We start from the raw sequence: 27080 nt of genomic DNA on the forward strand, positions 1-27080 counted from the left end.
TGGTCACATATGAGCACATTATGAGTGACAATGGCAAGAAACAAGGGTGTCACCATGTCTGATTCAGCAGGTCTTACCTTTGAGGGAGGGGTTAAGTAAACAAAACTGTAATTCTTAAAAACAGTATTTTTAAAAGAAAAAGTCAAACGAGCGCTAGCTGGTAATCTACACAGATTTCTCTTGACAACTGTTTATTTGGGTGAGTAAAGTGCTTCTGTTTACTTTCATTAAGCCTAGATTTCCAATATTTTCAACAGCGCGGTTAGCAGCAGCGCTAACTGCGCAACGCTAGCAGTAGCGCTAGCCACTGTTAGCGCTAGTAAATGCCGTCCAACAGTGCTACACTGAGGAACCCTAAGTGTTCTGTTAACTCAGGGCAATATTAGCTAATGGTTAATACCACGTAGCTTGTTTAACATGGTAAATATGCAGACTACAGTCCAATATACTCATCACTGAACAGCAAAAATGTGGCTGTGGCTTTGTTTTAATAAGCTTCTGCAGTGTCACAAGATTTATTTCAATCCAGTGTTTCATTAATTTTTCACCAAGATCATGCAGCAGCATTGATGATGGTAGAGTCTGACTCATTCTTTTTCAGCACATACTGTTGCTGAACCTAGACCTGCAGACCAACTGCAGCATCAACCAACCTCACATCATTTACTTACTTAAATCCAGGTGGAGACATTTTTTTGGTCAGGCAGTGTATTATCAGCAGTATTCTCTCTCCCTCAGGCTCCTCAGAAACATCTCCAGAACGGGATGATCAGAGGGTATCAGGTGTGCCACCGAGAGCACTCCATGAACGGGAGCCACCAGTTCATCTGTATCAGTGTGGAGAGCACAGGCGAGACCGAAACGCTGAGCCTCAACAACCTAAAGAAATACACGCAGTACGAGGTGGTGGTGCAGGCCAGCAACAGCGCCGGGCCCGGCCCAGCGTCCAGCGAGGTCCGAGCAACCACTATGGAGGACGGTAAGCCCACGGACAGATTTTGGAAGAACATGGCACTCTTTATAGGCTATAGCTGAGTTACTATTGGTCTAGAAAGAGCAATAATGAAGACATGAACTAACTATTATTAACACAAAACTCCAGTGTACATTTTCTGTTAAGCAGACTCAGTTTGTCAAATGTCAGTGTTTGCATAAAATTAAAAATGAATATCAAATAAATTAAATATGATAACACAATTAAAATGACCTGTGGTTAGAAAATGCTCTGAAAAATGTTCTGAAAATATTTTTTTTCCATTATTATAAATAATCAGGCTCCAAACTACATTTTTGTCTATTTTAACGACCACCATTACTCATACGTTTGTCATGTTATCTAATTATAAGGACATATAAAAGGACAAAAAAAGCTTCTTTACTTTAAAATAAACATAGTTTGATGCAAAATTCAAACATAGATCATTTAAAACACAGTTTTAGTTCATAAAGTTTATATCATTGCTGTTCAATGAAAAACAAGCATCTCCAAAACAGCAACTCTAAAGGTCAGAGAAAAAATCGTCTTAATTTTCAGTGGAAGTCAATGTAAAATGAGTTAATTTGAGGTCGTTTTAGAGAATTTCTACTGTTCAAGTCATCAAAGTTTTTTTGACACAGACTAAGGGACAGTTTGTTGGTTAAAAATGATGTAGTAAACTAAAAACTGAAAATGGAAATACTTGTTTTAAAACATACCATCATGTTTACCATGACAACTATGCTGGAAATAAACAGGTCAATTTCAATGAATTGTTTTTGTGAAATCACACATTTGCCTATTGTGTATCTGCTGATTCAACCTACAGCCCTTTTGACACATGCTAATTCCTCCTGTTATTATGGAATTTAAATCAGTTGTTTCTTTAATGCCAAAGCAATAAAACAGTGGCTGTGTCTGAAATGCAGGAAATGCTGACTTGTTGCCTTACTGCTGCCCACATGTACAGGCCCACACTGTATCTCGGAAGTGTAGTGTAGTGACGAAGGTCTCTGTATCTGTATCAAAAGAAAATGTATGTCCCAACATTGGCAAATATTTACAGCACACTATGCTGGATATGAGTATTTTTAGCTGTGTTATTATTAACTGGAAGCATCAAATAAAATAAAAAATACATACATAACTGGGTGCCTTCCTGCCACATAATCCTGTCTGAATAGACTGCATTATGTCAGACACAGCTTTAGTCATCATATCTGTAATTCATTCATATATATATTTTTACATATGTATATATATTGTTGAGTACGCCTTCAGATGCTATATCTTGGCGCTACTCACGTGTTGGTTTGCAGTGGAAAAATATATATATATATATATATTAACAAGTAGGCTAACCTGTGATTCCCTCTATAGATTCTCTAATTCTCTAGATTCCAACGGCAGATTATACATTGTTTTAGTTGATATGTGCTGCCACCTAGTGCATGGATTTGCCAACTGCCTGAAATGCTGTATATCAGTTAATGTGTTCACCAGTTCTGCATGAGCAGCAAACATCACTATATCAGCTACACCCGTCTTCTATAGCTTTAACCTCAACATTTTTTTGTAAGTGATTTTATCATTCAACATTGTTTCTATAAGCTTCTGCAATGTCACAAGATTTATTTCAATCCATTGCTGTCGTAATTAATGTTATCTGGCTAATATATCAGATTAAACTGCACCTTATCAGCAATTTAGCTTGAATAAAATTAGTATATTTGATAGCTGGGTCGGATCAAGACCGGATCACGTTCTCACCAAAAACAAACCTCTCTAGAGTTTGTTTGGGACTGGACCGAGAACACCTTCACTGGCTTGATCTGCATCTGAGTGCGAATACTGTTTTCACACCTGCTCAATCAAACCGAACTAAGTGTACATATGAACCAGAGACTGTTTCAACCGAACCAAATAGTGCTGGTGTGAAAACGCCTTTAGTCATTAACTGCTGACAGGAATCACTACGCCATGCTGGACTCCAGCGCTCAGGGATCCATCTGTTGTCAGTATGAATTGAAAAAGCCATGATTGTCCAATTATTTAAAAAGTGACATCTTTTTTTTCCCTGTTTTTCTCAGTGCCCAGCCGACCTCCGGAGAAAGTTCAGGCCACGGCTACATCTCCAGAGACCATCTCACTGTCATGGCTGACTCCGGCCAAAGAAGCCCTGAACGGCGTCCTGCAAGGCTTTCGTCTCATCTACTGGGCCAACCTGCCTGACGGAGGTACGGCGCAGACACTGACGTCCTCATTAACGTTTGGAATTGTGGTGAATGCATCTGTAAAGCTGGGATTAGCTGGAACGTAGTCTGTGAAGCTACTGTAATATAATGAGATAATATAAGATAATGATGCAAAACCGTCATGTTTTTTTTTTTGATTGGGCAGTTAGAAGTTCAGGGTTTAAGACATATAAAATAAAAAACAGTTATTATTTTTTTATTCTAAAAATACAGACTTTCTACTTCTACTTAAAATTTAAGGAAGGTAACAAAGTATTTGTAATTCATTACTTTGTAATTCAACACCCCTGTTTCCAACCCTGGTCTTGGAGGACCCACTGTTCTGAACGCTGAAGTGCTGTACGATTTTGCGGGAAAACAAACAAAAGACTTTGAACTTGATATAACACAGTGGATCAACACCAGCAGATAACATGACTCTAAAACCATCACTGATTGGTGGAAACTTCACACTAGACCTCAAGCAGCTTGGACTGTGTGTCTCTCCACTCTTCCTCCAGACTCTGCTCCCTTGATTTACAAATGAAATGTAAAATTTACTGATGGTCAGTGATGGTTTGTAGAGTCATGTTATCTCCTGGTGTAGGTCCATTGTGTTATATCTGTGTTAAAGTCTAAAGTCAGTGCAGTTTTGTTTTTCCAGAAAACCTTACAGCACTTCATGCGTCCCTCAGCTGCTGACAACTTTTGCAGAGACGTGGATTTCATTTTCCAGCAGGACTTGGCATATAATATTCTAATTATCTGAGACACTGATTTTTTTTGGCTGTAAGCCGTAATCGTCTGAAATCAATATTAAGAAATCACTCTGTTAGAGATCACTCTGTGTGTAATGAATCTATATAATATATGAGTTTCACATTTTGAACTGAATTACTGAAATAGAGTAACTTTTCAATGATATTCTACATTTTTGAGCACCTGTAATTTTTGATGCTCTTCTTTATGGATCCCTGCTCTTCCTTCACTCTGGGTTTGATGAGGTCATTGTGTAAGGGATGTAAAAAACAATGAAATCCAATTTGAGCATCCAGACTAAGACACATGTGTACAAATCCATTTCAAAACAACTTCCAAATGTTAAACATCGGATGACGTGGTTTCTGGCTGTTCGAATCATCAAAAAATCTATTTATATGCAGTCTGGGTATACTTAAAACAGATCAGACCTGGCAATCTGAACATAGTTTTTGCTATAAGCAATGTTTTCCCAGTATGTGTAAATACTGTATGTGTAAAATGTCATCACCACTAGATGGCAGAACATACACTCTGAATTAGCAGATCTCCACCATTAAAAAGGGCAATAGTAATAGTTTCAATTACATTAATGTGCAACAGGACCTGAGTAAGGCTGTATAAATGGATGGATACTTAATCATTAAAGCTCTAAGGTTTAGTGGACGCCACTGCAGCTTATTACTTAATCCATAAAGGGCACGCTGCCTAGTGCCTGTTCGGCTATTTTCTCCACCTATTAAAATACTGCAACATAGCCTCAGACATCATGCGAATGCACAGAGCAAACAAATAACTGTAATACAAAATACAGCTTAATCCTCCCGTGCTCTAAAACTGTTTGTTTTTAGATTGCCTCATTATACGACGAGTGGAGTGAACATTAAAGCAGGAAAGACAGTGGCTTGCTTCCAGTCTGCTGCAGGAGTAGGCAAAAAAAGAGAGGGGCACAGATAGACATCAATAATTTACAGTTCCAGGACCGGCTTCAGACAGAAGGAGAGCAGGCTTCAGTTCACAGTAGGAGATCAACTGGAAAGCGTCCTGAAATTTTTTATTTTTTTTTTTTCTGAAATTGTGCTGAAAATTGAGATAAAGGTTTTTTTCATGAGTCAGAGAGATGCAATAATTAGAGATGCACTGATAAGGAATTTTTAGGACACTTTTAATATACTTTTACCAAGCCATTTATTAAGAACATCTGTATACCTACACAGCAATGGAAATATCTAATCAACCAATTGCATGACAACAGTGCAATACATAAATTCATGCAGCCCAGCAACTTAAAGTAATATTCACAAGGGCAACGATTAGTCGATGTGTCCTTAATGTGTGATAAATCTAATTACACCCCATGGAAAGGGTAATAGGCTGACACTTGCGGCTCACTCTCTGTTTCTGCAGAAATGTAAACACACCAGATAAGGGACAAGACAACTCCTACACTCACTGTACATCAGCTCATTATACATTTAAACATAATTTTTAATAGAGAGAAAGCAATTTACCTCAAACCCTAAACGTGTAGCAATTAAGATGCTATAAAACATGCACTAGATCAGAGCCCCACCAATAGGAAACATAAATGGAGGGCATGATAAAATAATTATAATCATGAATAATCTAAAAAAAATAATCATCAGATTAGTCGATTACTAGAATAGTCATAGTCATTAGTTGCAGACCTAATTTTAACATTAACAGATTATCAGAATGGGGGGCTCCGAATAGTCCAGCAGGCTAAGCCCAGCCACTATGATCAGGAGATCATATAAGATAAAATTTAGAAAAAAAAATTATCTCAGTTATTTTGAGTGTGACTTGATTGTTGGTGCCAGAATGGATAGTTTGAGTGAATAGAAGTAGAACTGCTGATCTACAGGGATTTCAGGTACTCTACTCAGAATGGTATCATGAATAAAACACATCCAGTGATCTAACAAAAAGGCTACTGTAACACAGATAAACACTCTGTATAACTGAACAGAGCAGAAAAGCATCTCACAGTGTTTAACACATCCAGCCATGCACCCATTAGTAGTATTGTGTTCCTAATAATTGACCTAGATCATTCTAGAGAGCTTCTAGATATGATTTGCACGTGTGCAGGTGTAGATGTTCTAGAGTGTTGTGAATTAGGAAGAAGAATTGTGTGAATTGTCAACAGAAAGTGGGGCAAAACATGGGTGTAATAAATTATATTGCCATAAATAGGACAGTGAGTCAAATAACGTGGACAATGAATGAATGAATGCATATGGAGGGAATGGAAGGGTCCAGACTGAGCTGCAACAACCCTTTGTTTATTCTCACATTCCTTTATTTCATTCCTCTAACTGGTTTTGTCTCTCTGGCTCCTCAGAACTGGGCGAGATCAGGAACATGACCACCCTGCAGCCCCCTCTGGAGCTGGACGGCCTGGAGAAATACACCAACTACAGCATCCAGGTGCTGGCCTTTACCCGGGCGGGGGACGGAGTGCGCAGTGAGGCGATTTACACCCGCACCAAAGAGGACGGTAATGAACTGTTTCCTTTTATGGTTCTATCTGCAGCACCTGCACCGTATGGGAGCGGCCAGTGTATTATGTGTGGTTGTTACAGTTGGGGCTGGAGGTCCTTAAATGTTTTATTTTTCTTCTGCTGAATCTTTCCTATTGAGTCAGAAAGGAAGCAGACATGTTTATCATCACACTTTGGAATAATACTTTTGAAGAACCCTAAAAAGGATGCTTTAAACCTACCTTGTTTGGTCTGATCCAAAATGGCATTTGTCAAAATGGCCGTGAACGAAAGGATTAAAATTCGTCAGACTTTAATCAACAATTCAGGAAGAAGCAGAAGAAGAAAAAGAAAAAGAACTGGTGTTGTGCCAAAATCTGACTTCCCTTCGCGTTCACATATGATACACAATAGTATAGGCACAACAGATTATGCTGATGATTCCTGTATCTACTGTAACTGTAGACTATCCCTTATTTATAAACAGAAATAAAAGGAATTTCTGAAATCTTTTATACAGATTACATACAGTACCAGAAAAAAAGTTTGAACACACCTCTTCTCACTCAAAGTGTTTTCTTTCTTCTCACGATTTTTAATATTGACCATGTTAAAGCTTCACCGGGACACATGCAGAATTATTTAGCAAACAAAACAGAATATTGTCAATGTTTGTCATGGTGGCCAGACACACGACAGACACACATGGATAACAAACACACAGTTTATTATATAAAGAACAAAACGTATAGGAGTTGTCAGGGACAGGCAAGGTCAGTAACAGAAGCGCAGTAAAGAGATAAGCAACATACCAGAGTTGGCAGGAAAAGGTGTCACACATGAGTAATTAAAAAAGAGCAAGGCAAAAAGGGGTAGTCTAAATACAAAACTGGTCAGTAACAAAGTAGCAAACACAAAAGAAATGTGGGGTAGAAGAGCTAGGGATCTAGGTTCAATACCAAGCAAGCAAGAGGAGGAAACACAGGTGAGAGTAACTTCAAAAGCTGGGTGAGCCGGATCGTTCTCTTCTAGCTTTACATTTACACTGTGTTCGCATGGAGCTTATGGGTGTTATTAGCCACTTCCTCCTAACTTTGCTTCAGCTACAGCTGAAGGTTGTAGGTTTTACAATTTTTTACAAAGTTTTAGAGGGGTAGAAGATCTAGGGATCTAGGTTCAATACCGGGCAAGCGAGAAGAAGAAGGTGAGAGTAATATCAAAAGCTTGGTGAGCCGGAACGCTGAAACGTCACGTGATCTGCCATGTCTGGAAGGTTGGGCGCAGATGCACACTGGGAAGTGGAGTCTTTGGTGTCTAATGTGGCACAGTAGCTTTGAGGACAGATCTGCACACTCTTGCTATTTTAATCTCAGTGTCTTTATGAGGAAGATTCACCTGGAATAGTTTTCTTAGTGTCTTGAAAGAGTTCTAGCTCATCCCAAATCACCATCTCAGTTGGGATGTGCGATCAAAGGGGAGTCAAATTCTGTCAGGGAGGCAGAATTCAGCACAAAGCCTGTAAAGGCATTCAGTGTCAAGTTTAGAAAAATGGAGTACAACTAGGTGATGAGGCCAGTATAAATGTAGATAATGAACACATGAACCTTGGTTCTGATTCCGGTCCAGACTTTCAGATGTAAAAACACCCTAAAGTGTGTAAAATGTTTTTAACAGTACAGATATTAATCTAAAATCTTCCCAGTCTGAACGATCTTCTGTTATTCACACACAGTTCCAGGCCCGCCAGGCGGTGTGAAGGCAGCAGCAGCATCCAACTCCGTGGTCTATGTGTCCTGGCTGCCCCCACTCAAGCTGAACGGTGTGATCAGGAAATACACAGTGTTCTGCTCCAGCTCCTACCCTACGGTAAAGTTCTCAGTTCTTATTTCTTAAAGTTCTCTTCCAGCTTTACATTTACACTCTGTGCGCATCGAGCTTATAGGTGTTATTAGGGACTTTCTCCCAACTTTGCTGCAGATACAGTCTACAGCCTATACTCTCCTGGAAAGAGCTTTACAATATTTTTTTTTACAAAGTTTTAGAGCATTGCTGTGAGAATTTGATTGTATATAGCCACAGGAGCATATCAGCAAGGTCAGATACTGGTGTTAAATCATACTTAAGTTTCACTTTTCTAACCAAGGCTTGTCATGAAGATTCCTCTAGCAGTGTCATTTATTGTTTTAGTGTTATTACATTTTTATTAAAAATGTCAATAGATTGTAAATGTAATTCATTCTAAGACTTAAAATTTATAATGACATAAATAATGGTGCAGCTAAAAGAAAAATGCCTATAAGGGTTAATATCTTTACTCCCAGTTCTGTAGCTTAAGCTGAATCATCAGCTTTAAGGTTCTCTGCTTTAACAGCTTTAATGGAGTCCATATTTCTTTCGGTGTTTTATGAATCGGGGGCTGGTTGACTCGGTGATAAAAGCTAAAAAGGCCCAGCGTTCAGTGTAAGGAAGGGTGTTAAAGCCTGTTAAAGCCTGTATGAAAACTCATGCCTGTTTCCTGATCCGCCAGGTGGTGAGTGAGTTCGAAGCCGCTCCGGACGAGTTCCTCCACAGGGTGCAGAACCTGAGCCGGAACAGGAAGTACAGCATCTGGGTAATGGCGGTGACGGCAGCGGGCCGAGGGAACAGCAGTGAAGTCATCACCGTCGAGCCCCTCGCCAAAGGTGAGTAAAAAATACCACCTTCAACAGAATGACTGGGAATTTCAGATGTGAATTGGCTGCCTAGGCCATATATAATAAAAGGCTTTGATTGAGATCATTTCAAACTACAAGAAGACTGAATTCAATATTCTTACAGCCTATAGTTTACAGCCTATATAATATTAGTCGAAAGATTGGACACACCTTCTCAGAAAGCTGACTGAGAAAATCCATCCAAGCAAACTTTGAAGAATCTAAAATATAAAACATATTCTGGTTAAACACTTTTTTGGTTACAAAATAATTTAAAATTATTTTTCTTAATCTACAATGCAGAACATTAAAAAACAAATGAAAACCCACTGAATTTAGGTTGTGTCCAAACCTGTGACTGGTACTGTATATCTGCTTTTACATTTTTGAACAGCACTGTTTACTATATTTGGATGTTGTTGCCACATTTGATGTCTTGCTGTAAATCTTGCATGAACAAATAACTAGTTTCTTAGTTTGTGCTATTTTTCCACTTTCTGACATAATTTGATTCTGTCACTTCACACTGTGTCAACGTTTTATGATGAATGAATCAATAGAAATGCTCCAAAAAGACTTGGAATAAAATCGTTTTACATTGACTTCCATTGAAAGTCGAGTTTTTTTCTCTTATAATGTAAAATGTTCACTTTAGAGACAAAAATCTTGCCAGTACATTTTTGCAAATAGTTCATTAGCATCTGGATATTGATTGGCTTTTACCACAATAGGGAGAGAGTGTTGTCTTGACCCTCACAATAGTGACTTTTTAAACAGGAGAAATGTAGTATGTCATACAGTGTCAGAAACGACTTGTTAATTGGTGGGCTATAGGCTTTCATTACATGTTACATACAACTTCAGACACCAGCCATGTATTGGCTGCATGCCTACATTAAGCCCAAAGGGTAAAGTGCATTCATTCCACCCTGCTGGTTAGCAGATTATAAGCTTGGACCATGTGTCCTTGCCTCCCTTCATGATTAATATGAGCTTCCCACAGCACTCTGCCCAAACTTGTTTCTGCTTTAATATTCAGAACAGCAAACCTTGCTGTGTTGCATCATGTGTGCTTTATTGAGTGGACCCTTGTGAAGCTTTGTTAACTAAGTGCATCTTTCAGCACAGTTGTATTAGCGCAGTATTTACAAAGAAAAAAAAAAAGCATGCAGCTGTTCCTCAGAGCTTTTTGTAAAGTGTATGTGTTTGTGTGTGTGTGTGTTCTCCTGCAGCTCCTGCCAGGATCCTCACGTTTAGTGGCACAGTGACAACGCCCTGGATGAGGGATATTGTTTTGCCCTGCAGAGCGGTGGGGGATCCGCCACCCACCGTCAAATGGTTGAAGGAAAGGTAAGCAGAGAGAGAGTGTGTGTGCAAAGCCATCAAGGTCACAGAGAGATATACGAGTCGAGATTATTGATTATTACACACATCTGCCTGAGAGTGGCCACTTTGTGAGGGTAGCTTGTAGAGGTGGACAATATTATATCGTATACAATATATCGTGATGCAGAAATATCATGATACTAAAAAAATCCATATCGTGATAATAGGGCTGTTCTGTCTTAAAAGTAGTCTATTATTTACTGTGAAGCTTTAGGTGTATTTATTATAAAATTGTTTTAGTTTGCAGTTTATATGCATGCACTAAATATTCTACAATATTATTTGCTGTATTATATTATTTTATGCTATATTATTTATTTTGCCACATTATGAATATACTGTTATACTATTATACCATATTCCTGAAATTAATGAATTATTTTAGTTGTCCTATATCGCCAAGTATATCGTTATCGCAAAAATACCCTGAAATATCGTGATATTATTTTAGAGCCGTATCGCCCACCCCTAGTAGCTTGTCTTAGATGCTGATTCCTGACTGATATTTTGTTAATATATTCAATATGTTCTATTAAAGCAACAGTATGTTGACATTTTATCTTAAAATAGCAGCTTTAAAATATAAATTTAACACTCCACTAACCTGTAGCATCACTATTATCATTGATATCACAGACTTGACTACATGCTGCTAACTGCACTATGTGACTGTGGTGAAGCGAAAAGAACAGCACTCGCAAGATTTACGTAAAGCAGTGTAACTCAAGTCATATTTGTGTAATAAAGTCAGTAATATATCTAGTAATATTACTCTACCTCCTCAGTCCACATGCTTCTTTTACTTTCTGTTATGGTTCTAGATCTCTCAGCTTGTCCTAAAATGCATGTGTAAATCGTGTAATATGCACAAACAAATGCATGTTTAGCTAGCTGTAGATTCTCCACAAGGAGGTGCTACCTTCACATCACTTTTAAGCAGAACTGAATCCATGCTCAGAGTGTAAACAGTATAAAAAAATCAATGAAAAAAGAATGGCTCACAGAAAAAGTAAAATTGATACAATTTTTATTTTAAACACATCTTAAACACATCTTCAGTGTATAAATTTGCAGTTTATTTGGTGACTAAGGCTTCCATTTTTTTTGCCTTGAAGCTCCATTGAAAGACTCTTCAAAAATATTTCGAACTTCAAACACCATATGTGTCTTGGCCAACTTTGTCTAAGTTTAGGTAAAATTGGAATCGTTGGTCAGATTCTGATCACAAGGTTATTTGTTGTTATTGTTATTGGCTTTGCACTATTGTGTTGCGCATATATTTGTGGGAGAAGGGCCTGTAGGATGTAGCTAACACAAGCTGTGCATCAGCAGGGTATGGGTGTCTCAAATGGGTGTTTCTTATTGTACACCAAACAAGGCAGATCTACTTTCTAATAAAGTGGCCAGTGTAGTGCTGGGCGATTTTCACTATTAATTTGGTTAATTTTAACTATAGTTTTAATGCAATTTTCAAAATAGTGTAATCACAATTTTACATTTTTACATACAGACATTTTATTTTTTAATCTAAAATATACCCAAAAACGCTACACATTTCTGAAGTGTTTATCCATCATCTTTGTTCCAGCACTGTTTTTTTTTTGTAAAATCAAAGAAAAAAAACAAAGATAATTTGATTGCCCAGCACTAGGCCAGTGTATGCATTTGGAAACCCTCTTTAACAGTATTCTGCATCCATTAACAGCGTAGTTTTAGAACACCTCGACTCCTGCGAAGCTGAATGTGGGCAGCGTGTGTCTGAGAGTGCGGTGATTCATATGGGAGCGCTGTGAAAGCTGGAAAATGTCAAACTCTGCCCTTCTCTAAAGTGCCTTACTGTGTTCCACCAGCGGGAGCCCGGCCCCTGCGGTCATTGATGGGAGGCGCAGCATCCATGGAAATGGAAGCTTTGTGATCAAGACTGTGAAAGCTGAGGATTCTGGGTATTACACGTGTGTCGCCAGCAATAATTGGGGAACTGATGAAATAACGCTGAACCTGCAGGTGCAAGGTAAGAGGGGGAGTTTGACTGGGCTGTGAAAAGATTAATTCAAAGAAGTGTTCGCTAGTTGTTAAAGATCTTTTGATCGTTTGATCAAGCATGGATGTTTCCTTCAGTCCCCCCAGATCAGCCGAGGCTCACAGTGACCAAGACCACGACTACATCCATAACGCTGTCCTGGATACCGGGAGATAACGGAGGAAGTTCTATCAGAGGTTTGTGCTATCAGCTGTCCGTCATAACAAAATATTGTTGAAATAAAATGTAGTCTATCAGAAATAACACTATATTTACCCACATTAATTCATGCACTTTAGACATAAGATGAAGTCAGTAACCCAAAACATCTCTTCTTAAGTTATTAAATTTAAAAGCCAAATCAAAAAGATTAGGAAAAGGCAAAATTACTTTATTTTGACTTTTTTATTTAATTGTAGTCAGTATAAACCTATTATATTTAAAAATTTTACTACACATCTATTTCTGTATTTTGACTCTGCAAAGCTTTCCATTTCAAATAAGTTGGAACAGTAAAGCATAAACCACTTTGCAATGTTGCCATTCCTTCTTACAACACTTATTCTAACACTTGGAACTATTTGGAAGTTCTAAAGTTCTATTTTCTATTGGAGATATGTCTGGACTACAAGCCACAAAAACCCTGGAAAAAATGTATTGTTTAAAAAAATATGGGTACTTTTTTTTAGCAAAAAAAAATCTTTATTGGTTAACAATAGAGACAAACTTAGCTTTGGAAATGGATTTTAAAGAAAGGTCAATTTACAAACCTTTGTCTGTAATAAACGGGTCTGGAGCAAAGTGTAAATCTGTTACTCAACACACGGCACATTCTATTAAAAGTAGAAGTCTTTTCTTTAGAGGAATTACAGATGAGGCCAAAGAGCCTTAAGTACTGTTTCCTACACCTTCAGAAGACTCTTAGAAACTGGAGAAAACTGGTACAGGAATACGTCTGGCTGATACACATGGCAACAGCTTGTGAATGTGTTGCAGGGCTAAAATGCAGGAATGAAATGAGGGATGAAATGAAATAAAGGTGACCAGACAGAACATGAAATATATTGGGTTTATATTGTTTTTTGTTAGAGCTTGTTGTTTACTGTATATCAAACTGCACCCTAAACCTAACTGACAAGTCTGCACCACCCTTATGACCAGATTTGAGCAGACGAGAAGTGTGTGTGTGTGTGTGTGTGTCTGTGTGTGTGTGTGTGTATTACTGAAAAGTTTTGGATAACTTTTGACTAGTGTAATGTATTTTAGCAACAATAGCAAGATAACCACTGTGTAAAATTAGAAAAGCAACATTTCATTTTGTCACTAGACATCTCCTGACTGACTGACTACCTCTATAAATGTGTGTGAATTGGATTTAACTCCTTATAACACCATCTGTGTACAGCATGGAATTTTTGCACCATTCACATTACCTGTCCTGTCCACATATTCAGGTTACATCCTGCAGTATTCCGAGGACAACAGTGAGCAATGGGGCAGCTTTCCCATCAGTCCCAGCGAGCGCTCCTACCGGCTGGAGAATCTGAAGTGTGGCACCTGGTATAAGTTCACCCTCACGGCCCAGAACACTGTGGGCCCAGGACGCATCAGTGAGATCATAGAAGCTAAGACTCATGGGAAAGGTAGGGGACCATGAGCTCTTTTTAAAGTGCAGTGGTATATAGTTCTATACATGAAATTGAAGTTAAAATTGGAAATTGATCAGATGTACTTTAATAAGCTTGTTTATCACCTTGTTATTTGGTGTTAGATTACAAAAAAAAAAATTTACAGTGAAAAAAATGAGCTATTATTGCTTTTATTGGCTATCCTAGCCTAGCATAGCATTGCATATCTTAGCGTAGGATAGCATAGCATAACATCGATATCGATAAAACTGTAACAATATTAAAAATTCCATAGCTACCAGATAATAATAGATAATAGTGTTGTTCAGTCAGCACAGTATATGGTTGACTAGCTTCATTTAATTCTCCCTAAGCATGGCTAGCACATTTTTAGCCTTTTTAGCCTTGTTTAGAGTCATTCCTTTGTAAAGTTATCTGTACTGTTTTGGAGATACAAGTATGTGTTGTGACAGTACTGTAATAATGTAATAATGCTGCCTCCCTCATCCCCATAGAACCACAGTTCTCCAAAGAGCAGGAACTCTTCACCAGCATCAATGCTACATGCGTCCGCCTCAATCTGATCGGCTGGAATGATGGCGGCTGTCCAATCACCTCCTTCACTCTGGAATACCGACCGATGGACAGCCCAGTGTGGACCAAGGCCCAGCGGACGTCGCTCACCAAAAGCTACAATCTGATGGACCTGCAGGAGGCCACGTGGTACGAGCTGCAGATGAAGGTGTACAACAGCGCTGGGCTGGCCGAGAAACGGGTGAAGTTCGCCACGCTCAGCTATGACGGAAGTGAGTAGCTTTTATGGTCTTTCCTCGGCATTTTTAAAACAGAAGCCGTCTACCTTTATAAAGGGCATTATTTGCTTTCCTAGTAAAACAGCTGCACATCGCAATGCTGCCACCCCCATGCTTCACAGTTGGCCGATCATTATACAGTGAGCATTATGACAGTACGAACAGTAAAATGTTGGTTTTAATCTTACTGTACACAATTAATTGATTATTAAATTAGTGTCTCCACAAACATTTGGACATCATAGTTTAAATATGTCAGAATTGTAGAATAAATCATTTTAAAATCATTTTCTTTTTAACATTGGCGTCTGTTGAAAGAAGACAAGAAGGAAGGCTGTATCTAAAATATCTGTTCACTAATGCTGGTGGCCTCACCCACTCCAGCTGGAGCCGTAAATTTTTGAATATTTTTATGTGTGAGTGTGCAGAAAAAAAGGCCTATGCATGGGTTAGTAATTCTATAAATATAATTGATTTACAATATTAAAGTGGGTCTCGACATGAAATACACTCACATATATAAAAATCTATGAGTCTATATGTATATAAATATATATATATGGGTGGCACCCTTCTCTCTTTAGATCAAAATGGCTTTGTCAGCCTTTAGCGAGTCATAAAGGCTCCTGCTTTAGCGATGCCGCGGGTAGTAAAATAGCTCCGCATTTTATGCTGACGTGAGTCACCGTAGCTGTTGTGTCTGTGGCTGGGGTAGTTCTTTATGACCCTCGTGTAGACCCCGTATCGAGCGCTGCGGCTGGAATTAATACGCACCTCGCTAATGTGTCGGACGGCTGCCCGGATGACGGATCCTCTGGCCAGGGACCTGTGAGCAATTGCAAGGCCTCGTCCCAATCCCACCGACTCTGCTTTTTCTCCTCCTCACCCCTCCTCGCATTCTGTGTTCCCCCCGAGTGTGCCCCCTCCGACCCCCCCCCCACTCGCTCTACACCCCCTACACACACACCTCAGTGGTGCTGTAAAAACGCTGAGTGCTCACTTAAGAAAGATGAGTTCATCTCTTTTAAGTGGAGCTTCAGTCAAGTGAGCATTATTGCCAATTCCGCAAAGGTCAAGCACTTGATTGCGATCGCACTGCGGCTGCTATTAGACGCTGGGAAGCGGCTGATATCTGATTGGCTCCTTTCGCTATCAGGTTTATCAGGTTCCTGCAAATAATGGTTAAGTGAGTTGATTATTTGCTTATGCCTTAAATCTGCAGCTCTTAAGCTATTTTTCTTTTTTTTTTTTTTTTAAACTGTTCCTGAGTGGAAGAGGGGAAAGGACAACAGGTTTTAATAAAAGGCATCATAACTGGTTATTAATAGAAGATAAATTGTCCAAGAATTTGTTGTGATTAATAGAATATTAAAGGAGATCCTCTCTTATCTTATTCTATAATACAATTACCCCCTTTTAAAATAGTAATGAACTTTAGATATTTAAAAAAAAATAATTGGAAAACATTGGAGTTGGAATATAACAATGTTAAAATATTCTACATAAAAAAAAATAAAAATAAAAAATGTTTTTAAATTAAGTCAACACACCAGCTCAGTCAGTTTTTGGGATCTCCTTGACAACTTAGAAAGTGTTTGGAAAGCGTTTGGTTTTGGAGTCTATATAAAAAAATATTAATAAGTATATAAAGCTATAAAGATCAGTGGTCTGTTGTCCTGATAGAGATTTGTGCTTGAGAGAATGAGGATAAGGTTGTTTCTCAGTGTGGATCAGGTTAGGGGCATAAAGCCTAATAAGGCTCTGACTGAGTTTGAGTCATATAAAGTAAATAACTGACTAACTCACCACATATTTTCTATCAGAACTTGGTTTGTGCAGAGTCAGATGCAGCGCAAGTGATGGACTGCTGCTATTTGGCTTTACATGGGATTAAACAGTGTGAAAGACTTCAGCAGCAGTAAAACTGTAATGTGCAAGTGGGTAATATCAAGGGTAGCAAAAGTTATTTTAATTTATCGGATGATAATTTTCATGTATCAGATGATAAATTGAAAACATGGGCAACATAGGCAAATATATTCATTATAAAAATATATCAGAGTGGTCTGATAGAGTTTTTCTGTTACGATACATGGCTTTTTCCTGGTTGCCCGAGCAGCACGCCTGCTAATGCTGCTGATACAACAGCTATTGCAAACATATCAGAACAGCAAACACAGTCTTCATTTGCTATTTCAAGCATCGATAAACCAAATAAACACAAAATTAGAAGCACTGAAGTGAGGTTGCAGGCTAAAAGAGATTAGAATAGAGTGCAGAGCTCTGTAAAATTTCCAGATGTATCCCATCTAAAAGGAAGACACACCAAAAAGCACATTTTAAAAGTACTCTTCTCACCAGAGAGGTCTCTAAACTCCACCAAACAGTAAAGTTAAATTTGCCTGAAGATCCTTCTAAACCCCTTTTTTGTTATTTTGTCTTTTCTGCCTCTTCCTCTAGGCACTATCCCCCCACTAGTAAAGACAGCAGTCAAAGACCCAGTGAAGAAAAGCAGCAATGAAGGCATGAAGATGATGGTGACCATCACCTGCATCCTGGTGGGCATTGTGCTGCTCCTCGTGCTGCTGATGGTGCTCAGGAGGAGGAGGAGGGAGCAGAGGCTGAAGAGGCTCAGAGGTAAGCATTCGTTCAGCCACGCTTTTCCTTTTCTGCAAGCCTTAAAAAACTGCAAACCGCACTGTTTATAAGCAGCAGACGCTAAATATCAAACCTTGCAGATTTCTGCACATTAAAATTTCAGAACTGGCAGTATTTTTACAGTGTTCTGATGAAGGAATGAGTTGGTAAATGCTTGCGCTTTTACTTCCCAGATGCAAAGAGCTTGGCGGAGATGCTTATGAGGTAAGAAAGCTTGGATTATAATACTCAGATGTATTCTAAAGCTCATGTTAGGCTTTTTCTGTTTAAAAAAATGTTTATCGCCAGAACATCATTCCATACATTACTCTTATTTCTTCACTGCAGAAAAGTGTTGGCTTTGATCTGATTGGATGAGCCAGTTAACCTGCTCAATTTGGACATTTAAGTGTATTGACAGATAAAGTAAGTAAGAAGAACTGAAATAAGGTTTAAGTTAAGCTACTTGGCTGAAAGAAATCGGATTGGATGAGCCAAACTCCAAATCCAAATCTGCTCATAAAAACAACTGATAGCACTTTTCTACCAAAAGAACTCAGGTTCTTAAACCATTTTTGTTCAGACTTATGACAACCGTGGTGCTTTTACACCAGTTTTAGTGGATCCATCAAAAAGTCACATCATACCTCATCAACAGAGGACATTGCACAGCAGCAGTGCTCCTCTACAAACAGACTCGCCCACAAAAACTGTCCTTTTATTTATTTTTACATTAGTTTGCTAAGAGATTCACTGTAAAATACAATATAAATCATCTGTGTATTGCTTAGATCTACAGGCAGTTGTGTGGAAACCCAGACTGCAATGTAGTTATGCAGAATATTTAGAGACTCATGAATTACTGTCTAAATGTCAAATCATTTTTGGTAGTTGTTTTAGGGGAAGTTGTTTTAAGGCCTACATAGTGCACTACATAGGGAATGAGTAGCCTATAGAGATTCTGCCCCAGTTTCAGAAAAAAACTAATGTACAGCTTGTTGCTATCAAAAGAATTACGCTTTAAAAAAAGGTATAGGATGATGATATTGTTCTTATTAAGTAAATAAATAATGAAAAAGTCAGAGTACAGTATAAAGTGTTCTTGTCTACATTCATACTGGCTTTACTTGTGATTTATTTAATTGAAACACTGTAATATTTAATAAAAGCTTTTGTATGTTGTTACAGCTTTATAAAAGACATAAGCCACTCTAGACTGTTAGCACAATGACTTTATTACAGATACAGCTCTGGAAAAAATTAAGAGACTACTTCAGTTTCTGAATCAGTTTCTCTGATTTTATTATTTATAGGTATAATGAATTGGGTAAAATTAACATTGTTGTTTTATTCTATAAAGTACGGACAATATTTCTTCTTAATTCCAAATAAAAATATTGTCATTTAGAGCATTGATTTGCAGGAAATGAGAAATGGCTGAAATAACAAAAAGATGCAAAGCTTTCAGAACTCAAACTTTCATATTCATAAAGTTCAGAAACCAATATTTGGATGAATAACTCTGGTTTTTAATTACAGTTGATTAAAAATCTTGGCATGTTCTCCTCCACCAGTCTTACACACTGCTTTTGGATAACTTTATGCCTTTACTCCTGTTGCAAAAATTCAAGCAGTTCAGTTTGGTTTGATAACTTGTGATTATCCATCTTCCTCTTGATTATATTCCAGAGGTTTTCAATTTGGTAAAATAATAAAAAAAATATATATATATATATATATATATATATATTTTTTTTTTTTTCTTTCCCAAAGCTTAAGAAGACCCTCAGGGTCTATAAAATCATACTGTAGTATTTCCTCTTGTTGATTGTGGTAGAAATATTGAAATATTATAGTGTTTAACATGTTTGTAGGCCTATGTTTTACATGCCATTGGTTATTTTCTGTGTTATAGGTGTTTTAATCAGAAACAATACAGATAAATGTACCTGTAATTTTAACAGAAACAAGCAGCATTCCTTGTCAAAATTTCACTTTTAATTTCTGCACAGTAGCCCATCAGTGTTTGAGACAGCATTAAGTATAGAGGTGTAATATCTTCTTCTCCTTCCTGTGCCTCCAGCAAAAACACCAGACCATCAGACACCCTTAACAAACAGCAGCAGACTCTCCGCATGCACATCGACATCCCCCGAGCTCAGCTCCTCATCGAGGAGAGGGACACTATGGAGACTGTGGGTAAGTCCAGCTGTGCCGGTTTTAAAGGACACAGGTATATAAAGGTGTATAAAGCATGTAGTTTATATCTCAGTTCACTAACAGCCCTGTCCTCACTCTCCTGAACAGACGACAGATCTACTGTACTTCTGACTGAAAATGATTTCGGAGAGACGGCCAAACAAAAGTCTGCCACAGTAACTCACACTGTCCACTACCAGTCCCTGTCCCAGGCCACCGGGCCGCTGGTGGACGTGTCGGATGTTCGGCCCGGGACGAGCAAGAGCAGCCTGTCGAGTAAGAGGACACATCTCGGTTTGTTGATCAGACTAAACAAATAAACAATTTGAATTTTACACCATTTGTGTCTTTCTTTATGGGCCACATGCTTTTCAGATGTATTTGACACGAATGTGTGATGTGTTCCATCAGACCCCACAGCGAGACGAGCAGCCAAGCCCGGCCCTGCGGCACGGAACCGATACGCCAGCCAGTGGACCCTGAACCGCCCGCACCCTCAAGTGTCCACCCACACCCTCAGCACAGACTGGAGGCTCGCCACGCCCCGAGTAGCCGGCTCAGTGGACAAAGAGAGCGACAGTTACAGCGTCAGCCCATCTCAGGACACAGGTCTCCCTCCTGCTCTTCACTCTCACTTATTCCAGTTCAGATTAGGGATTATAGTCCCTTATTCTGTGGGTTTATCTGTAATTCCAAATGCCTTTTCGCAGGGATCAGTATTTTTCTCAAATAAGAACCAGTGATTTAACATTAGAGTTATTGTATTTCAGCTACATGACATTTAACACATCTAAAACATTTAGAACACAAATGTTAGTTTTTTAGCTACTCTCTGAATGTAGGCCTATAAAAAATGAGTAGGTTTGGAAAGCTTAATGCCACTCTAACTGAACATATAAACTAGTATTATGACCCATAGCATTTGCCACGTACCGTTGCAGCTAAGGAATGCTGCACTTACTAACGTTCAGGATACCCCTGATCGTTACCACCCACTGTGTTGTCTTCTGTGGGTGGTAATAATTTTTTTAATGTATTCCCGGTACACATGTGTGGATTGAGGAACTTCAAAAATGAAATGACTCATTGTTTTGGCTTTGCATTGAGCATACTGGCCAGTGTTCAATCTCAATCACAAGATAACACCTCACAACTCATACAGGTTTGGTCATTCCCAAGTCGTCCCCTGAGGTAACACTCCTTGATTACTTTATATATACAGCCACAGCTATCTAATGACTTAAGTTATGTTAGGTGCACAATGCTTTGATCCCTGTGATTGCCACTTTGTCATTTGTCATTTGTAGATGCTAATATGCTTATTTAGATCAGTCTGTCGTTCCACTGATCTTGGCTTACATGCTTCCACTGCTTCCTCCTGTGTTCAGACCGAGCTCGGAGCAGCATGGTGTCCACGGAGAGCGCCTCCTCCACCTACGAGGAGCTGGCCCGCGCCTACGAACACGCCAAGATGGAGGAGCAGCTCCGGCACGCCAAGTTCACCATCACAGAGTGCTTCATCTCAGACACGTCCTCCGAGCAGATGACGGCTGGCACCAACGACTACACAGACAGCCTGACGTCCAGCACACCGTCCGAGTCAGGCATCTGCAGGTTCACCGCCTCGCCCCCCAAACCTCAGGACGCCTGCAGAGTAATGAACATGGCTGTGCCCAAGGCCCATAGGCCAGGTGAGAACATCACTTTAGCTATACTTAAAAATCTACCCAAATAGCAGAAATAATCAGTCAGTGCTCAGCTGAAGTATGAAGCCTTGTCTTAGACTCCCATCAGCCATGTGGGCCTGGGTTAATGTGGTTTATACTCGGCAACCTGAGATTTGGCAAAATCTTTGTAGGCCAGTTTTCACATAATACTTGGCATCTGGGCTGTTAGCACAAGCGGCTCGAGCCAATTAATATATTTTACTCAGCAACCAAAGATTTGGCAAAAGCTGCTCGAGATGATTCCCATACTATTCTTGGCAAGAATTTGGCAAAAGCTTTCCAGGCAAATTTTCATACTATGCTCGGAAACTGGGGTTTTGGCACAAGCGGCTAGGGTCGAATCCCATACTATTCTTGGCAACCAGGGTCTTGGCACATGAGACTCGGTTCGACTGCTATATTATACTCAGCAACCTAAGATTTGGCAAAAGCTGCTCGGGCCGATTTCCATACCATTCTTGGCAACCGGGGTCTTGGCACATGGTACTCGGTTCGACTGTTATGTTACACTTGCCCACCTGAGACTTGGCAAAAGCTTTACAGGCAAATTTTCATAGTATGCTCGGCAACTGGGGTTTTGGCTTAAGCTGCTCGGGCCGATTCCCATACTATATTCGGCAACCGGGGTTTTGGCACATGAGACTCGGGCTGACTGCCATATTATACTTGGCAACTGGAGTATTAGCACATGCATTTTTTTGTATTTGAGTAAGGCAAGAATTGGGCCAGAATTAGGCCTAGATTAAAACTTAGGCTGGGTACGTGCAGTTTATAGGATTCAACCCTGAAATGGTGATTTTTGTTATTTGGGTAGATTTAATACACAGTTTATTGGGGCAAACATACATATAATTCTTTTCCTACCTCTCTAACACCGCAATCCCTGTTGTCCCCCAGGGGGCGAGCTGGTGCACCTGCCACCATACCTGCGCATGGACTTCCTGCTGAACCGGGGCGCGTCGGGTGGGTCCCGGGAGGCATCGCTGGGCCAGCCGTGCCTGGAGCCTCAGAAGAGCCGCTCGCTGAAGCGGCCCAGCCTGCTGGAGCCCACGCCCATGGAGGCGCCGGCCAGTCGGGACGCTCAGCAGTGGCAGCCGGGCTCCGCCTCCACGCTGCCTCAGAGAGAGGCCGGCTCGGACTTGGCTCAGGCAGCCAAACTCAGCACCTCGCAGGAATCCCTCTTAGACTCCAGAGGACACTTAAAACAGAGCAGCAATCCATACGCAAAGTCCTACACACTGGTATAACCCAGCGCATGGACCGGACTGCAGCAACACACACACACACACACACACACACACACATACGAACACACACACACACATGCATTCACACCCACACACACATGCATACACACATGCACTCACAAATACACACACATACCTTCAGTTTCAGAGCAAAAAGCGGACTCAAGCAGTTGTACATAGACGCCTTTCCTCCCGGACAGGCCACTTCGATTCGTAATGTTTACTTTCTTTTAAGCTTTTTTAAACATGTGAATTCACTTCTTGGGAAAATTTTTTGCTCCAAAAAGGAGATTGCCAACATAATTTATTTGAGAATTATTATTATTATTATTATTATTATTATTATTATTATTATTATTTACTTTAGCATTTAGTGTGCACAAACTGATGACTGGGAACCCAATAGGTTTTTTTTCTACTGAAATTTATTTGTGTAATTGCTAAAAAAAATGGAATGAAGTTTGTTTGCGAGAGCGTGCGCGCGAGAGAGCGAGAGTGATCACCACTGTTCCAAAGTTGTCACTGTTTTCAGATCGTTTTAAAGTTTAAAAAAAATTTCCTATGGGTGCATGGGGGACTGACCAATAAATACAACGACAATGATTATGATGAAGATGAAGAAGAAGAAGAAGAAGAAGATGATGATGATGATGATGATGATGATGAGGATGAGGATGAAGAGGATAAAGATAAAAATGATAAATGGCTGGATGATCCAGCTGCTAATTTTTTTCACTATGAAATGATCAAATGTGAAGATTTAGTATTCTTATGACTATAAATATATAAATATATATATATTAAATGAGAAATCACTTTTATTTGTGGGTATTACAGGGAAAAAAAAACAGTTTTGATTTGAATTAATAAAGTCCTTAGTCATGTTTGCACATATATTGTTTTTACCTAGGAAATCGAGTCTTTGGTTGACGATTATTTGTGTCCCATTCTTCTGATGGTGCAATATGGAGAAGAGAAAAAAATAAGTGGAATAATTTTTTGCTTTATGCTGTACTGTATCTAACCTATGTTGTGAGCATATGACTTTAAGGGGCAGACAAGCTGAAACTGTTTATTCAGGTGTAAATTACCACTGGTTGTTTACAAGGTAAATACTCGTTTTTATTATTAATATTATGATTATTATTAATACTATGACTATTTTTAACGTCCACGGGAGGCGACCCTTAATACCCGGCCTCCCACGGCACTAGAAACAAAAAAAAAAAGTGTCTGCTCATTAAGCCCCCCCACCCCCTCTTCTGCTCCCTCCCTACGCGTAGTGCACTAGGTAGTGTCCGCAGGGCACGCTCTCTTGTCTTCACTAGATTTATTTTTGCTGCATTGCAGTGATGCTCCTCTACAGGGAAAAAAGAAAGAAATGATTAAATAAATAAAAAAAACTGAGACAATCCGAAAAGAATCCCCTTAAAGAACGAGAATCCGGTTCTATGTGAGTATATTGAAGGTGTGTGTGGGTGCAATCTGTTACTGTAGCTTTGCGTCGGCCCTCTTTTGTCTTGCAGGGACGATGTCTAGAGGGACGATGAAGAATGCTGTGAGATCATATGCCAGTATATTTGATCAGATGAGTCTATTTTCACCTCCCCATACCCTACCCACTTCTCAAACCCCACCCCTTTACACTTCTTTAGACCAATAATACTCATCTTTTCTTTGTGTTTGTTGTTTTTCGTTCATTTGGACAGGGTGTTCACAGTTGTGTCACTCCAATAAAGAATTTACCATGCAGTTCCAATCGATTAATAAAAGGCTGTTCCCCAAAATGTATCGCCCAGTTTGGTGTGGCTCACACATTTTCCTCTTCAGTGGTGCGAGCGACACGGAGGAAACGGCTTTATTGATGCTGCCCGAGAGCCACGAGGAGACAGCGCGGATTATAATAAGAAAAGAACTAGAAGAAAAGGAGGGTCAATCCTTGTGCACATTTGGTTAATTATATTTTTTATAGATTAATTTTATGTAGTCTTTCAACTAGCTTCATGAGCAGGCCCGTTGCAACAAGGCAAGCAAACTAATCAATTGCTTAGGGCCAGAGCTGGCCTTGGGCCCCAAGACAATTGATTGACTGTGTGAGCTCCCCTTTAAATTCTGTGATGGTCAATGCAGAAAAATACAACAACACTGTTATCAGAATCCCCCCAAGGGGGCGCTTCTCAGTAGTTGCTGACAGTAGCCAGTTAGCCAGGTTAGCGATTTCCACAGTCGGCAAAATACGTAACTTCTGCACTCCATTTTGCTTGGGGCCCCCAAATGCCTTGAAACTGCCCTGTTCATGAGGAGCCACCTGGAAATGTTTTCAAAAGACCTGAAGAAGTTGTTGAACTCATTGCACTCCTACTACCATACTAGTGGTGTAATGGTACACAAAATTCACGGTTCGGTTTGCGCCATAGTTTGGACCTCACGGTTCGGTATGAGTATTATACAACAAATTTGAACTGACAGTTCACAGTGCAAGTTATCTATATAGTGATGTGTAGCGCCCCCCTGAGGTCGTCAATACAGCATGCAGTGTGTTAAAGAAGTGTAAACATATTATTGTAGCATATTCAGCATCAGCGTAGCCTATTAGCATATTCATATTTCTACCTTGTACAATCCACCATGCATTCATGGGGTGTAATAAGATATACTGGTCAAACACTTTCAGTCATTTCAAATATAAATATGAGAACAGTAAGAGATGAAGAATAGAGAGAGATCCACATGACTCGTTCTGCACACAAAAGAAAGAGTGAGAGAGAGGGGGACAGGAAGGACTGGTGGGGTGCCAACAAGACTACACTTATCATAGCAATACTAAACCACTACAGTCCACTTGTCCATCTTCTTATCTGCTTTTTCCTCGTCATTATCATTGAGGGTCTAGAACCCTCATAATTTACTTTAGGGCACAAGGCAGGAATACCCCATGGGCAGGGTGCTACTCTCCACCATTCACTCAGACCTAGGGAAATTTAGCAATTAAACCTTGGGTACACTACACATATTGTACTGTCATAACAGATTATAAACAGACTGGGTATCTTACTGACTGAGGTTTTCAGATTTATATAGCAAATTAAAAATGTCCATTGTAACCTAAACGACAAAGATTCATGCACTACATGACTAAACCAAATGGAATGTGTCCTAAAGCACTGGAAAATCTCGTTTTTGATATTTTGAAACTGGTCTGAAATGCAACCAGGGGGACAAAAATAATCCCCTCACACTCTACTCTCAATTCCCTCTCCAACTCTCAACTCTCACCTGACCAAAACTCTCCAAGATCTTCAAGTCTAGCTCCAACCAGCACAGACTCTGCCAGACTGAGAATATGGACTAGAATTGGGACCAAAGTCATGTAGTATAACCTAGACTTTAGCCAAACTCCAAACCTACAACCTTAGACCCCTGGAGATGAGCAACATATTACCTGTTGTACCACTGTGCCACTCTCCATGACCACCCTAGCAAATAAGACATCCCAAAATCATAATTTGTTAAGTTCTTGTAACTCACCAAGCATAAAGAACAATGAGGGTTCTCCACTGGTGGTAAAAGTTTGACTTTTTTTCCCAAACTCACTTCCCCTCAAGCCTCAGTGTAAGCCTCCTGACTGGGATATGAACCTCCTGACTCCTGATGAGCCTCCTGCCGGCCTGCGGGGTCAAAGAGTCAGGCTTTTGTCCTTTTCTTACCGTCATCTGCAACACGAAAAATGTAAATGTATTGCTAAAGGCCGTCTGCTCTGTGCTGGTGTCGGCTCTGACATTTAGAAGAGCAGCACTGCAGCTCATCATGTGTGCTTTGTAATGTGGACCTTTGCAAAACTCGACATGCCTTCGGCAGGGATGTTGCTGTTGGTCCTGAGCTCGTTAAACGTTTGCGTGAGTTTGATTTTGACAATTCTTGAAGAACAGTTCAGTTCATTTTAATCAGGTGTGTTCAAACTACTGGTAGACCACTTGTAGACGACTACACATGAGAGAACATCTGAACCATGGTATAGATCTTGGACCGAGCCAGGCTGAAATTTGCGTTGAGGTTATTCAAGGTGCACACTCCCCCCCATAAGGCCAGGAGATTGTAAAGGTCACAAGGAATGCAATTGAAGCAAAACACGAAGCGTTTCCCTAGAGCCTGGCGAGTGCGTGCCTCGTTCCGTACAAGTGCCGAGTCCCGAGTGCCCTCAGAGACTGTGCTGTGAGTCCACTGGCTTGAAGAACAGCAAAGAGCAGTCCTCTCCTAA

General features: G+C 39.8%; 1 protein-coding gene across 2 annotated transcripts in view; it reads left to right on the forward strand.

The window, feature by feature from the left end:
- dscama (Down syndrome cell adhesion molecule a) overlaps window positions 1-23643 on the forward strand; it is a 144610-nt gene extending 120967 nt beyond the window's left edge. The window contains exons 17-33 of one of the 2 annotated variants that reach the window (XM_049468597.1): window positions 739-979; window positions 3067-3213; window positions 6335-6490; window positions 8206-8339; window positions 9001-9154; window positions 10399-10516; window positions 12403-12563; window positions 12671-12769; window positions 14027-14215; window positions 14716-15006; window positions 17473-17649; window positions 17844-17874; window positions 19733-19848; window positions 19957-20142; window positions 20260-20457; window positions 21237-21539; window positions 22473-23643. In XM_049468597.1, the coding sequence (XP_049324554.1) occupies window positions 739-979; window positions 3067-3213; window positions 6335-6490; window positions 8206-8339; window positions 9001-9154; window positions 10399-10516; window positions 12403-12563; window positions 12671-12769; window positions 14027-14215; window positions 14716-15006; window positions 17473-17649; window positions 17844-17874; window positions 19733-19848; window positions 19957-20142; window positions 20260-20457; window positions 21237-21539; window positions 22473-22822 (3051 nt within the window). In that variant the 3' untranslated portion in view covers window positions 22823-23643. The remainder of the gene's footprint in view (window positions 1-738; window positions 980-3066; window positions 3214-6334; window positions 6491-8205; window positions 8340-9000; window positions 9155-10398; window positions 10517-12402; window positions 12564-12670; window positions 12770-14026; window positions 14216-14715; window positions 15007-17472; window positions 17650-17843; window positions 17875-19732; window positions 19849-19956; window positions 20143-20259; window positions 20458-21236; window positions 21540-22472) is intronic. The other variant, XM_022681006.2, reaches the window with a different exon arrangement.
- The last annotated feature ends 3437 nt before the right edge of the window (window positions 23644-27080 follow it).

This window comes from Astyanax mexicanus, chromosome 20, assembly GCF_023375975.1.
Source record: "Astyanax mexicanus isolate ESR-SI-001 chromosome 20, AstMex3_surface, whole genome shotgun sequence".
Classification (NCBI taxonomy): Eukaryota; Metazoa; Chordata; class Actinopteri; order Characiformes; family Acestrorhamphidae; genus Astyanax; species Astyanax mexicanus.